This window comes from Centruroides vittatus, unplaced genomic scaffold, assembly GCF_030686945.1.
Source record: "Centruroides vittatus isolate TY-2023 unplaced genomic scaffold, ASM3068694v2 contig_1276, whole genome shotgun sequence".
In the NCBI taxonomy this organism is placed as follows: domain Eukaryota; kingdom Metazoa; phylum Arthropoda; class Arachnida; order Scorpiones; family Buthidae; genus Centruroides; species Centruroides vittatus.
In genome coordinates, this window is record NW_027120815.1 from 976,427 (window position 1) to 991,812 (window position 15,386).

At 28.9% G+C, this 15,386-nt stretch overlaps 1 protein-coding gene across 5 annotated transcripts in view; it reads left to right on the top strand.

Moving 5' to 3' along the window:
- LOC136988894 (moesin/ezrin/radixin homolog 1-like) overlaps window positions 1–15,386 on the top strand; it is a 67,662-nt gene that overhangs the window by 17,311 nt on the left and 34,965 nt on the right. For 4 of the 5 annotated variants that reach the window (XM_067286906.1, XM_067286923.1, XM_067286928.1 and 1 more), the window contains exon 2: window positions 9,686–9,750. In XM_067286906.1, coding sequence (XP_067143007.1) covers window positions 9,739–9,750 — 12 coding nt within the window. In that variant the 5' untranslated portion in view covers window positions 9,686–9,738. Of the gene's footprint in view, window positions 1–9,682; window positions 9,751–15,386 lie in introns of all 5 variants that reach the window. The other variant, XM_067286914.1, reaches the window with a different exon arrangement.

Sequence of the window (15,386 nt, forward strand, 5' to 3'; positions counted from 1 at the left end):
GCCGGACGTAAACGACGAAGGGGGCCCTGGCCCTCCAGGAAGATCGTGAACAAGAAGTCCGATGGGAGGGACGGCCGAATAGAGCGGAGTTTATCCGCCTCCGCGAAAGGAGCCAAATACCGCAGTCCCGAGGGATCGGGGCCCCCCGGGCCCGACTCCGGGGACCGGGGGCGAATGCGCGGGGGCGAGGACGCCTCCGAAGCCATGGAGCAGTCCACACCGGATAGGCCCGTGAATCGCGCTCCTACCTGGGAGAAAGCTGGGAAATACTTTAATTCCGGAAATCCTTTTTCGATGCTGAAGTAGCCACTCGGGGCACCAGCCACCAGGAAGTAATCTCTGCCTGGGAATGAGCAAAAACCGAACAGTCGAAAAGCCACCAAAAAACTTTACACTCCCAAAAACCAAAATATGAGAGAAACCAAAAAGCACAAGTCTAGCACTCGAATCTTCTGACAATTCGAAAGTCGCGCCAAAACCTGTACGCCATATTGGATCCCATCATCTCGTCTCAAATTTGGATCTTAATTAAATGCTAGGCAATTAGGCTGCCATCTTTTGCTAAAAATGATAGTTACTTTCTGACTATTTCTTTTTCTATTGTAAATGTCTGAAATGATAATTTTAATATTATTAAAAGATCTTTGTGAAAAATGTCTGCTTTGTTTTTTTAATAAATTTATTACCTTTTAAAAGCTTGTCAATCTTTGATATTCAGTAGTTTATTCAGTGTTTCTATTATGATATTTTGTGTGTTCTTAAGACCTCACAGAAATTCTATTAATATGTATTTTATAAATTGCAGTTAAACAAAGCTATATTAAAATAAACCTCTGTCTTTGTAGATGTGATTGTAATGTGTTTTAATGCAGAAAGTAAACAAAGCTATATGTACTGATAATGGTTCTGAAGTTTTGTTGTCTTAAATGATGTGTCTTTGTTGATTATAGTTAAGAACAAAGTCTAAGAAGAATTTAAGTGAGCAGTACTGTCTGAAAAGACCAGAAATTTTTAAGTTTACCTTTATTTCAACTGCTTACAGTATGAAATATGAGTAATTTATTTACCTTGATGAGCCACACTGTCAACTAATTAAAATGAACTTTATTCTTAAAACATTCCCAATTTTTAAGAATAAAGTTATTTTTATACACTTATTTCAATAAACCTGTTTTGTTTAATTAAAAGCACTTGGAAACAATCAATATATGAATTCCAAAGCTTTGATGACTAGTATTTTGCAAATAAAGATGAGTTATGTTCAGAACTGAATATGATTATAAATAATGCTTAATTTGAAAATAGAAAATGTGGGCTGAAAATTTTTACCAACAAGGCCAGCCTGTCCCTGTTTCAACTACAGGTCTTATCTTTTTAATCCAATTAATGATATAAATTATATTTCAGACTGGATATGGCAAAAATTATAAATAGGAATACTTTATATATGAAATGTTTTAAATTTAAAAGGAAAAAACTTGTCCTGCTGTAAGTTTAGCATTTTATTGTTTTTGAAGTCAAAAACTAATGATTAAATAACTCACTACTCACCACACTGAAATTACTTCAAAAAATTACGTACACAGAATCTTTTACGGTGTGATAATGCATAAATATCAACAAACGAACATTTTCGAACCCCTTCTGGGCTCTGCATCAGGTTCCAAACCATTTCTAGATGGATGTTCAATTGCTATTAAATATCAGTTCGATTTGCATGTCGTTTAAATATCAGTTCGATCATAGGTTCGAAAGGATTTACAAAATACCACGTCGCACACGCATGACAAGCCAGCCTGTCCGTGTATAATGGGTGACTAGAGTGTGCTGTGAATTGACTCTTGCCAGGCCAATGACAAGAATCTATAGTATCCCTTTAAGGGATAATAGGTGCGATAGGGGTCTGATATATAAAGGCTCTACTAAACGATCCATGGATGTCAGAGTACAAGAACATCAAGTGGATATTTGTCACGGGAGAACCTCCACAGCCCTCGCTACTTACGTAACCGATCCGAACATAGTAGCAGACTTCACCCAGGCAAATTCCTCCAAGATGCACCTCCCATTGAACACCTCAAATGGTTGGAGGCTATGCACATCTTTAAATCCTCCATCACCAGCTCGTGCATAAATTTTAAAGAAGAGATGGTTTTGTCATGCCAGACTGCACCCACATATCAGCAAATGGAGTTAGAAATCATCACAAAACTTGTGACGACAAAGCAAACTTCTGGTGCACCAAAAAGTCACAAAAACTACCATGCAGTAATGCAATTCCTTGCCAGGAATGACCTGAGGCTTTTAGTCTTGGACCAGGACAAAAGATTTGTTTTGTGTAGGGAGAATGACTTTATCCCTAGAGCCAATGAATTCCTATCACATCCACACTCTGCGATGTTAAATGATGACGCAACACCAGCAGTACTGCGAAAGGCAAAAAAAGTCCTAGCACTACCAGGAGTAGCCTCGACACTAACAGGATGCCTCAATCTTCCCTCCAACGTCGCTTGCCCTAGGCTGTTCTTTCAGCCAAAAATGCATTTAAAAAACTGGCCATTACGTCCACTGGTAAACAAAAGCTTGCACCCAACTTACTACCTGGAGAAAGCCCTAGCAAAGTTTCTATGAGTGCTGCTTCCAGATTTACCATATGTTACCCCTTTTTCCATAGATTCCAAGACCATCATTGATTCCAACATGAGTAGAACATACGGCTGTACCTACACTTTCTACAAATTGGACGTGATAACCTTATACCCTTCTGTGCCTATATTTGAAGCCGTAATGCTAGCCAACGCTATGCTCCTCAGAAAGGGATTTACTGTTTAACAGGTGCTAGATATTCATGAAGCACTAACCCTCATCACCAAAAACAACTATTTCTGTTTTAACAAGAAAGTCTACTTGCAGAAGCAAGGGGGTTCCCACGGGCTCCCCTCTCCCCGCAGTTTTGGCCGAGCTCGTCATGAGAGAAATAGAACAGAAAACTTTAATGCCCCACTTGCTATCTGCTATTCGTCACTATATTTACGCTATGTTGATGATATCCTAATAATATGGGAAATTACAAAAGAGGAGCTCATCAAATTTAAGCAGCAACTTTCAAGCATATACACCACCATCAATTTCATCTGGGAGAAGGAGCAGGATCAATCTATAATGTTCTTAGATTTGTGGATACGGAAGTCGCTTGAAGGGTCTTAGTTTGCAGTGCATCATAAATCCAACATGATACCTTATATCATCCCAGCCAATGCTTTCCAACCGTTGCAGTATATCAATGCCACCATAACAACTCTCGTCAGAAGGGCACTACTGCTTCCATCATTGAAGATCTAACAGAACTTGCGATGATAAGAGGTTGAATTGGAAATCATTAGAACAGCAGTGTGTCATGCTGGTTTCACAAGTGCCAAATTTACACACATGCTACATAGGGTAAAAGATTCCCTTTTCCCATTTACCATGCTACATAGCAAGAAAGATATATCTATAGTACAATCAGCATTGCCATATCTAGACCACCCTCCATACACATTAGCTGTATTTTCTGGCAGCATAACTTTGTTCTTCTTCTAACTTCCCTACCAAGTCTATGCAGGAGCATATGCAATGATCAAGATAAAGTATCTACCTTAGAAAAATTGGGAGTGTATGCAATACAACTAGAACATCCGGTAATGGGAGCAATTGAAATATATATAAGGGCAACAACAAGAATGCTCACTTGTTGCATCGCAGAGCATCAGGAAGAAGTAACCAAAGGAAGAAAAATCACAGAGCTTGCCAAAAAAGTTCTATAGCAAGGCTACAACCCATTGTGGTCAAAAACAGCATTGCTCAAGCACTGTAGTAGCAGAAGGATTGTATTTATTTGGGAAGCACTTCTCACAACGATCACAGATGCCTGCAATGTCCCCACCCTCGACTTGCCCAAGATATGGGTAGCCTTATATCAGCGTTTAAACAACAAAATGTGCCAAATGTCGTACAATTAGCATGGTTGCAATTCAACACATGCGCTGCCCGCTGCATGCGTTTAAGAGTTTTCGAACATTCTCTAAAGCTTGTTGCACGTTACGGTTCTACCGGATGTTTGATTCAAAAATCTTTAAGAATTTTTCTGTTTTCCTTGGAACACTCTGCATGTTCTTTTCTTTATATTATTTTTTTTTTTTTTTTTAACCTGAAGATGATGAATTTACACTCTTTATTTCTATTTAAAAAAAAAAAAAAAGACGAACCTGCCCAAAAGGGATCACCATTTATTTTTTGTGTTCCGAGACAATACACTTTTCGGCGGCAGACCTTTCTTTACATGTTGCCGGAAGTTACTGAAAAGTCCTTGTAAAAACACACAACATTTCCAATTAAAATTATAAACAATTTATAAAAAAGAAACTGGTGACGTTCAAATGTCTTGCCTGCATCCATCCAGTGTATTGTTTCGGAACACAGAAAATAAATGGTGATCCCTTTTGGGCAGATTCATCTTTATTTCTATTAAAAAATAATTCTCCATCGGACGAAAATTTACTGAATTTATGCTCGTCGAAAGTACTTGCGATATAAGAAATATTGTATTAATGCTGAACTTGGTGCTCGTTATCAAGACATTATACAAGTTTTGGCGTGAGTTTTTAAAAATTTTCCCTAACTTTAATGATCATAAAAGTTCAATTTTGCTATATTAATATGAAACTCATTTGTTTAATTATAACAAATTAATGCAAGTCTAAAGTTCATTACTGCTTGTTTTGAAATAAATTTATGGATTCGTAGTGCTTTTTCACGAACGACGATAATTGCACCCACAATATTGTTCATTATTATTGATAACAGTCACTTTGTATTTGGTTTTAGATTCAAATAAAAAAACCCCAATGAGTGAAAAAAAGCAACTAAGCATTTTGCATTTTTTTCATAAAATTTTGTGTAACCTTCAATTGATCAATGTCTAAATTTCTCCACGGACCACCCAAATTTTTTTGCGGACCATCAATGGTCCATGGATCACCGGTTGCCGACTGCTGCTCTAGAGTAGTGTTTTTCAACCTTTATATCATAGCACACTTGAACCTGTAATTAAATTTGTGGCACAAATTTCCACAGAAAAAATTGTGGATTAAAGTTATAAACATTGGATTGCCATATTACTTGCCACAACCTAATTCTTTTGGTCTATATTTTTTGTGAATTAAATAAAACAGTATGGTTGTTCCTTAAAGTAGCAGCAGGTTAAAATAATTGCTTTTCTTATGTAAATGAAAATTAGCATTAATTCTTAATTTGCATTTAAAAGTGGCATGATGATTACCTTTATTTGTAAGTTAAGATTGTCCTGTATTTGTAAGTTAAGATAATTTGAACTAAATATTGGACAATCATAGATACATTTTTGATTTAAAGAAAATTCCATTTTAGATGAAAACCAAATGTTATGCATATATAATTTTTCTTGTGAATATATATTTTAACTACATTATGTGTGTTTGTTTATTATAACAATGAATAACTCTATAATCAATTTTAAAAGGTTTTAACCCCTTAGTAGTTTGTCCCTTACATCTTGTAAAACATTATGAAGAAGTAATTTAAAATTTTTGAAATGTCATATTATGGCACTATGCCAGACAGTTTGAGAATTTTTCTTAACCTGTAATGTCTAGAACACAATAGCAGTTTTAATTAACAGAACGGAATACATTTATTTGTATGTGAGCAATTGCACTGGCACTTCTTAATTGTGGCAGCTAAATTACAGGTTATTCTATTTTTTTTGGCAATGAAACTTTTGCTTTTTAAAATAGAAAACAGGGAATTCAACTGGTCATAGAGCACTAAAGATTTAGTTGTCGATTCATCAATGAGTTGGCAACTAAACAGTCACCAGTGCACTAAATTTTATATTTGAAGTCCAAATTTAAAAATTATCAGTAAAAAGAAAATTTGCAATACCTATAAATAAATATTGAACAATTTTTGAATGGTTTATGTACATGTGCATACACACACACACACACACACAAAATAATGTAACAATTTTCAGCTCAGATATAACACAACACACTTTTCAATCATGAGGGAAATAGAATTGGGAATCAATGAATCATCATAAAATTTTTGTACAAGTGAGTGAGCAAAGTCTGTGGGGGGGGGGACAGTTTCCCTAGTATGTGTACATATATACAGACTATAAAGCTGTTAAATTATTTTATAGTTAGGAATTTTTGTTACTTCAATAGTATATTTAACTATAATTTCAGTATATCTTCATAAAGTATTTTTCTTATGCTGAAATAAAATTAATTATATATTATTTTTATGTTTAAATCTTTATTATAATTAAACAAGTGTGTTGAAAATTTTACCTTTAATTTTTAAACTTAAATATTTTCTTTCTTTGTTTTTCTGCATACTCATTTTTTAAATATCTATAAAAAAAAATTTTTGATGACTATATTTCTAATAACATTTGAATGTTTAATTTTATTAAACATTCAAATGTTATTAGATTGTTACGATCTAAATATTAAAATGCATTTTTTTAGATCATTATAATTTAAGTGTTTTAATATTATATATGTATGAATTAAAAATTGTATGAATAAAAAAAAAATGAGTAAAACTTAATGGATTATATGATAATGGAGTTATAAATTTAAAAATAAAAGTTACTTTATTGCTGACATGATAAAATTATTTCATTTGAATATTTTTATCTTTAAATTATGAAATCAAATACATATTAAAGAAATTACATTGAAAATTACAACACAATCAAATCATAGTACAGTAATTAAAGTGAGATTTATCATTATATTGATGAAGATATAGTTCCCTACACAATTGGTATTATCTTAACAAAACTTCTCCCATTGAACAGTATCCTCTACTGCAATAAACCTTTGTTTAGCAATACTTTTCTTTTTACTGCTTGTAAAATATAGTATTTTTTCCTCTACAATAATAATGCAGTAAATTAAGTTTTTATTTTGATCAGTAGGCCTGAGTACAGATGAGAACAGATTTGCCAGATTTAGCATGGTTTTTTTTTTATATTTTAGTGCTTAAATTCATTTAACATAAAGTTCTCTTAGAAAGTGTACAGGGATATCTTAGTGTTGCAATTTGCACTTACTAAAATATTTAAATCATTCTCTGTAAATTATATTTTAGAATTAGTTAAGTCATTTTTAATATAAAAACTAAACAAGAAAGTAACTGGGAAGATTTAGGTTTTGACTGTTTTAGATTTTGATGTTTAACACAAACTGTAGAAATATCTTGTACTAGAGGAGGAGAATAACAACATTACATGGTTTTTATGTTTTAACATTGTCTAACTTTGTAGAAATAACTCTGCCGTCTAACAGTGTTAAATGAGGAAGAGGAAACTTCTTTAAAAAATTCTCATTATAACAGTAAATCTCTCTAAAACAATACTTTTATTCCACTAAATATTGCTAAAGAAGGATTTGATTGTATGTAAATGAGAAAATGTACATAAAAGAAATTTTTAAGAAATATCTGAAATTAAAATTCTAAATTGCTAATTAAAAGCTTAATATTAATAACCAATTTGAAGCTAGATTTTTAAAAATGAAAATAGTATCTGAGTGTGGAATAACTTTTTAAAAATCTTTTTTAATATACAGAAACCACATTAATAGTAACTTCCCTAAATTCAGCTACAGTAGAATTTTCAAAAAAAAGGAAGAAAAAAATTAGTGCTTGTACGCTTAACGTACTATATGATGAATGCATATATCAGAACTAAAATAACAATGAGAATATAGTACAGGGTGTCCCAAAAAGATGTACTCACTCTTTGATAGATGACTAATAATATGTTTTTTTAATTTAGTAATAGGTTTTAAATTAACGTATTTATTTGTTTATTGATTTTAACTAATCAGGACTGTGTGTTTACACAGTCCTAAGAAGTTAAATCAATAAACAAATAAATAAATACATTACTTTAAAACCTATTACTAGATTAAAAAAAAAAACATTATTGATCAACTATCAAAGAGTGAGTACATCTTTTTGGGTTGACCTGTATTTTAAGTTTTTCTATAATTTCAGTATTTTTAACTTTTAACCTTGGTTAGATATTTTAAAATATGTTTATTATTGTAGTATAGTTAAACTTTATCAGCAAAATTGTTTTTAAAAACATTATTGAATTGTTTTGCAATATATGTTGTTTTCAATATCTCATTTAATAGTCGTAATTAATTGGATAAGCTATACAAATATGGCACATTTTAAAAAATTAATTTTTAAATAAATGTTTCTTTGTTTCTTAAATTATCACATATATTATATAGCTTTATTTATTTATTAAATTATAAATTTTATAATACATTTAATAGTTATTAAGAACTGTCTTAGAGCCATATTTTTATGCTTTTTCTTTTTAATAAATAAATTTTTAGTAAAATATTTTAAATATCATTCAGTTTTATGGAATAAAACTATGAAACTTTTTAAAGTATTTTATTGTGAAATTTTCTTGAAACTTCTTCAATAATAATCTAATTATAAATGAGTAGTATTTATAGATTGTATATTTATATCCAGATTTAGTGAGTTTGCTTTTATTAGAACATGTATAAAATTCTAATTTTATAGTAATACTATTTTAAGTAATCCTAGTGTTAAACTTAAGAATTGTTTTATGCAATGAACTTTTATCTAGATTTTGAATGTAACAACAACAAAATTCATTATTAAATTTATCAAGTGGTAGTCTCTTTAATCCGAATTAATCAAAAATGATATCTACTGGTGTGTAGTTTAAATTTAATTGTTATTTATACAGATAATTTTAATAAAAACAAACTTAAAATTGGTATTTAACCACATTTTATAATGGGTGTTTTATGTCTAAAACAGACATGGGCAAATGCGGTTCTTGCTGAAAGTGTGAATTTCTGTTTTTTATTATTATTTTTACAATTTTAATTTTATAATTTTGTGAAAATGTGTTTATTAAAAAAATTCAATATTTGTTTTATATTATATAATAAAATCCATACTATCCACCACGACAGTACAGAACTGCGGCTCTCATGCATTTTGCAAAACCTACGTTTTGGCTCCCACTGAACTCTTGTTTGCCCACCCCTGGTCTAAAACATTCTTTAACTTTTTATAAAGCAAATCAATGATATTTAATAAGTATTACTTATGAATTAAAGTTTTAAAATTAAAAGTTCAAAATACGAGAGATATTGATCTTTAATTACTTTGTCATACAATATATATTATATAAGTTTGTTATGAAAGAAATGTATCAGTATATCTTTTAGTAAATCATAATTTATAAACAAATTTGATTTCAAAATTTGTTTTAAATATTTAAGTTTTATTTTATCTAATTTGGAAGAATTCATTATTTTAAAATGTGTGAATAGTTTTTCTTTTATTAATAAGTCATTTGTTTTTCATATTATAAAGCAAACAGGTTTTTGGAAAACCAAATACTGTAATAAAGGATATCATCAGAAAACTGTCCGGATTTATCATATAAATCTATATTCAGAATACTTTTCTTTTATCTATTTAATATAATGATAAACTTTTATCAAATAAGATTTATTTTAGATGTTAATAATAAAGTACAGTTGTAGATTAAGATTATTTTATCATTAATTATTTAATATTTTTCTAGTAGGAAGTACCAGAATTTGTCAAGTTTTTCATAGAAGTTAACCTTAATTTTTCAAAATGCCTAAACCAGTAAGTAAAATTTCAAATATTTTTTTTATAATATAATTTTAAAATTAAATAGTATTTTGAAAATTTGATTTTTTTTTTTTTTTCTTTTTGATGATAGTTCATTTTGTTTAAATTTTTTTTTCCTCAAAGCTGTATTGTGATACAATAGCTCAGCAGTAATTTTACTTCCTATGTTTTGTTTCATCAAGGTCTTTTAACTTCCATTGATTCTTCATTTAGGAAAAAAGCTGTTTTATCATGTGTAACTGAATTGCAGTTATCTGAAATAAAAAGATTGCAGTGATCATTGATCAAGGATTTTAGTATGAATGACTTAGCATTGTTTTTGAAGATGATTGAGATATTTATAATATAACAGTTTTCAATAATAGAGAGACAAATCATAAATTTACAAAAAGAAAAAAAAAGAAATTTTTAAATTTATTAAATGCATGTGAAATAACTCGTGTAATTTGATTACCTAAAATATAGCTTCAGCCTTACTTTTTATTTTGTATATTTTTAATTTATTAAAGGGTATAATAATTATAAGAATATGAATTCACTTGATCTAAAATTGATAATATATTTTAAGTTACATGAATGTAATTATGCAAATACAAAATTCTTAGTCATTGAAATATCAAGTTTTACATTTTGCATTATGATAATGTTTTGGCAGATTATTTATCAGGCTATATTAAGGCTAATTAATAATCAAGTACAAAGGCAATTATTGCCTATCTCTAGCCAAATTGCTTTGTTTCTCCTTATTAAGTAGTTTTAATATAGCCTAATAATTCCACATTGGTAAAACAAGTGTATTGGGTTGATGTATGTGTCATTTACCTTTCATAATTATATAATTCTTTTTGGAATAATAGTACAGAATTATGAATTTACAGTTGTTATTTTCTATTAAATAATAATTAAATTTGAATTAGATTTAATCTTTAATACAAATTTTTAGTTTATTAGAAAAAATTAAAACTATAGTAAGGAAAACAAAATGTAAAATCTTTGAGTGAATAATTGCAAATTTTCTGACATTAACAAATTTAATTATAATTTGAATGTAGCAACAGATTAACGTTTATGTGAATCATTAGCATTAATTCATGTCAATTTAAGTACACAGATTAATATATGACATAAAAATTTTTTACATTGTAACATGTCAAAATTTATTATTATTAATTAACCTTTTAACTATAAACCAATCTATACAATAGAAATATTTATGGTTTCTTAAAATAACCAAAAGGCTCTTCAAATATTCACATATCCAGACCTGGTACTTTTGGGCTCCTAGATAGGACCTTCTACCATACACCCCAAATTCCAAGAACACATAAACAAGTCTTAGTTTCTGTTCTAAGATTAACTAGAAATGATATATTTCAAAATTTTGATATTTATTTTTAATTGTTATGAATTTAAATAAGATTAATAAAATTATGCAAATTGAAATTTCTATTTAGTAATATGGATCTTCCATCAAAGGGATTCATTTGGATATGTTTTACTTTTAATAATAAAGTAATTAAATAGTGTATCATATATATTATATAATTTGTAATGTAACATCTTCTGTATATTTTTTTTCTCTAAGGTTAATTATTTTGTATAAACTATTTAAGTTGCTTAATGCTTGAATTTTACCTATATTGAGAGAAGTGATTTATATTTCACTAAATGAAAATTTGAATATAGAATGGTTTTTTTAAGAATAACTTTTATGTTCAGTTTGTAATTTGAGTTACTTTGTGAAGACTTTGATATTCAAAGTTGAACATTATTAAGTAAATGAAAGTAGCGAAATTTCAATATTTAAAATATCTGAATTATGAAATTTTAATTTTTTTTAACTTAGATTTTCATGAGTGTTTTTTTTTTAGCACTAAAAGTATAAATGTGAAGTATGCCAGAAACTAATAATGATATAGTTGTAAGACATTGCACATTAGAGTAAAACAAAATTTGATAACAAAAACATTTGGTTGAATTTTGAATACTTATTATTTATGTTCAGGATTAATATTGCAAATATTGAATCATTTTAAATTTCTCAAACAAATAGTCAGATTACATTATAGCTGTAAAGTTAGTTAGTTAGCCTTACTATAGTTTGAATATAATCTGACTTTAGTTGTTTAAGTAGTAATAAAAATTCAGCTGATTACTTCAATACATTTTATATATGTACATATATGAATACAAAAAACTAGTTGTGTGCGCCTGGCATTCTTCTGGCTTTTGAGGAGGTAGGGGAGTGGTAAGGTTGGAATGAGGGAGGGTGATAAAAAAACAATAGTCTTAGTAACTAAAGTGTACATTTATTGATCGGAGTGTTTATAATAATGAAACTGAAAAATACTAGGTATTCTCAAGTAGTCAAGTTTTATCCATGCAGAATGCATGGAGAAAACTCAACTACTTACAACTGACTACAAATTGTGTATTATACACTATTTAATTACTTTATTATTAAAAGTAAAATGTATCCAAATGAATCCCTTTTGATGGCAGATCCATGTTACTAAATAGAAATTTCAATTTGCATAATTTTATTAATCTTATTTAAAGAACTTCATGAGAATGGGTAGAATACAACTTTGCTTTTCCATTATGACAGCAGTTGCTAAAATGAGTTGATTCTACTACTTTGTTTTTTGCATTCAAAATGTAAATTCAAAGAACTTTGGCACTCACATGATAGCAAACTAAGAATAATTTGGTTGAAAAATATGTTAATTGTAATGTAATTAGTATGTTAATTAAGATTATTTTAAGGTAATGTATTTAAGGCTTTCTTTAAGGTAAATTTATTGATTATATGAGGAGAATAATTAAAAAAAATAGAAAAAATAAAAAACAAACAGAAGATTAACTCTTGTATAATGGTCAGCAATATTTTACAATGATGAAATTGTTATAAATACTTTGTTAAATATATAGGGGAAGTGGTTAATAAATTTAGAAATAAAATAAAATTAAAAATAATGCAAAAAGTCAAAAATTAGAAGGAAAAAAAAGCAGTAGTAGTTGAAAAAACTAAATGCCAGATGGCACCCAAACATTTGTTCTGTAGACTTAACAGTGAAGTTCTCGTGAAGATCTAGTGATGTTATTTCCCAAACTCCGTCTCGTTGAGTTGGGCTTCGTATGTGTTACGATCCGATAGTTAATTCAGGTTCGTGAAAGCACACCTCCACACTCAATTCAGAGAATATTTACAGTTTATTTACAAAAGAGGATATGTAGTATATACAAGTTTAACAACATAACATACACAGGACAACAAAAGTGGTGTCTCACGTGTCAGCTTAACCTTTGGGAACTATTATACTCTGGGAAAACCTCAGTCTATTAGTGGAGTTGGCTCAACTATACGGCCCGTCCAGTCTCCGCACTTACCCGTCCCTGAGATCGTTGTCAGAGGAGAACACACTCTCTACACTCAGCGGGCTGCCCAAGTGCCTGAGACTACCGTATTTTCAGTGTCATGCCCTTCTCCCTTTTTCTCTCTCCCATCTTACTATTTAAAGAGTTTTTGGACAACAACTTCCAACCAATCAGGATTCTTCTTTTCATCGTAAGCTTTCCAAAACATTGGCCCTTCTCCCGACGAAACAGCTTACCGTAACGTCCGTCACTTGTTTACATTTTTTTCTAGTAAGCTAACATGTGGCAAGCACGTTGCCTGCCCACACACAAGTCCAATAACCAAAGACGGTACTCCCTTTGTTTCCCCGACTGTTTACAAATACAACACCAGGTGGGACCAATTAACAAGGTCGTATCGCTTTTGTCCCTACTCTGTTAAAAGCAATCCTTTACATTAACATTGTGTTTATTTTACTCTACTATGTCTGAACCATTGAATCTTTCTCAAATCTTTCTTCAGTGGCATCATCTCCAGGTAAGAGCTTTAATTTGATACCTGAATCATATTTTTAGCCCAGCCATTTACTCAAACTAAGTTGAACAAACTGAAATCTCCTTTCAATTAATATATAGAATTTTTTTAATGACAAATTTTAGATAGTCAAATAATTTAGAATTTTAAAAGTAAAATTTTGGATTATTTTATAAGGAATCTTTCATAAATTATGGTAGTATAAAAATTTAGTTTAGAGTATTTAATATATTTTATCCAGCTCATACATACATATCTTGGATGAAATTTAGTTACTTTGACTATAGATTATAGTTATATTTTATACAATAATATATTTTATTTTCATTTAATTAACAGAAATAGAAGAAAATTAATTTATAATAATAAATATGAAACAGTAAATTTTGTTTTAAGCATGCCAATTATATATTCTGAAAATATTTTGTGACATATGTCAATTAATGCAGTATTAATCCTCTGACTTCAAAGATTAAACTAAAAATTGGTTATTTTTGTCATAATATTTTTTATAAAGTCTTTTCTTTTGAATACCATTTATTATATTGTCTTCATTTAATTTATATGAATTCATTTTTGTTAATTGATATTGTTGATATTAAATTTGAAGAAGTAAAAATAAGAAAATCTGATTACATATTTAAAATAAGAAATTTTAAATATGTAATCAGATTTTGTCAAAAATATTTGCAGTTATTATTCACTCATACACTAATAGGATAATGTTCTCTATATATTTTATTAGAAAACTTTTAATTGACCTTATCCAGTCATATTAGGAAAATACATTAATTAATTAAAGATACTTTAAATGTGTAGAAAATGAAGTATGATGACCTGTTTTAATTTTGGCAAATAAAATAATTTTACGTCAGCATTCTTAATTTAGTTAAATGAATAGACTGATTTGGAAATTCTTATGGCTTCTTTTATCATTAGCTGCAAGTGTATAAAGCAGATCAGTTGCAAATATTACTATTATTTCTTTACTATTATTTCTTACTTAAAATTTATACATAATTCAAAATTAAAATCAACTGTAATACTTTGATATCCTTTGATTAAATGTAGTTAATTTCATTTATATATTTTTATTACATTAAAATAAAAGCTATAGCTTTTTTCTTCTTGCTTCTTTGAAAAATGCATTAAGGAAACTTGATTTATCTGGTTTCGCTATTCAGCCTCATCTATTGTTGTATTGTATTCAGTTCTTTTATACTGTGTAGGAATAATAATGTGTTTTTCAGATCGTCTAAGATTAGCTTCTTATTAAATTGAATGCAATAAAATTAATTTGTAAATGAAATAACAAAGTTTAAACTGATGATTGTTTTTGTTATAATTTTGTTTTGCATTTTTTTAAAACAGTTTACAATACAATATTTTTTATTAATCCAAAATTTAGCAACTTTTTATCTTTGAACTCTTTAATTTTGATATGAAAAATTATCAGATTATATCATTTAATTTTACAGTTTTAAAGTATATGTAGTGATAATTACAAATTAGCAATGGCATCTTAGACAAAGATCCATCTTTCAGGCTGGATTGTCTTTTTTTCATTTCAAAATACTACTACATAAATACTATATAAATTAATTAATGTTTTCAAATCGTTTGGATCAATTACAATTACACAAATAACTTTAGTTAAATTATTTTTTCTCTTGTATATAATTACATTTCAAATTGTTCTTTTGGTTTAAACTTATCTCATCTACTAGTACTATATCAA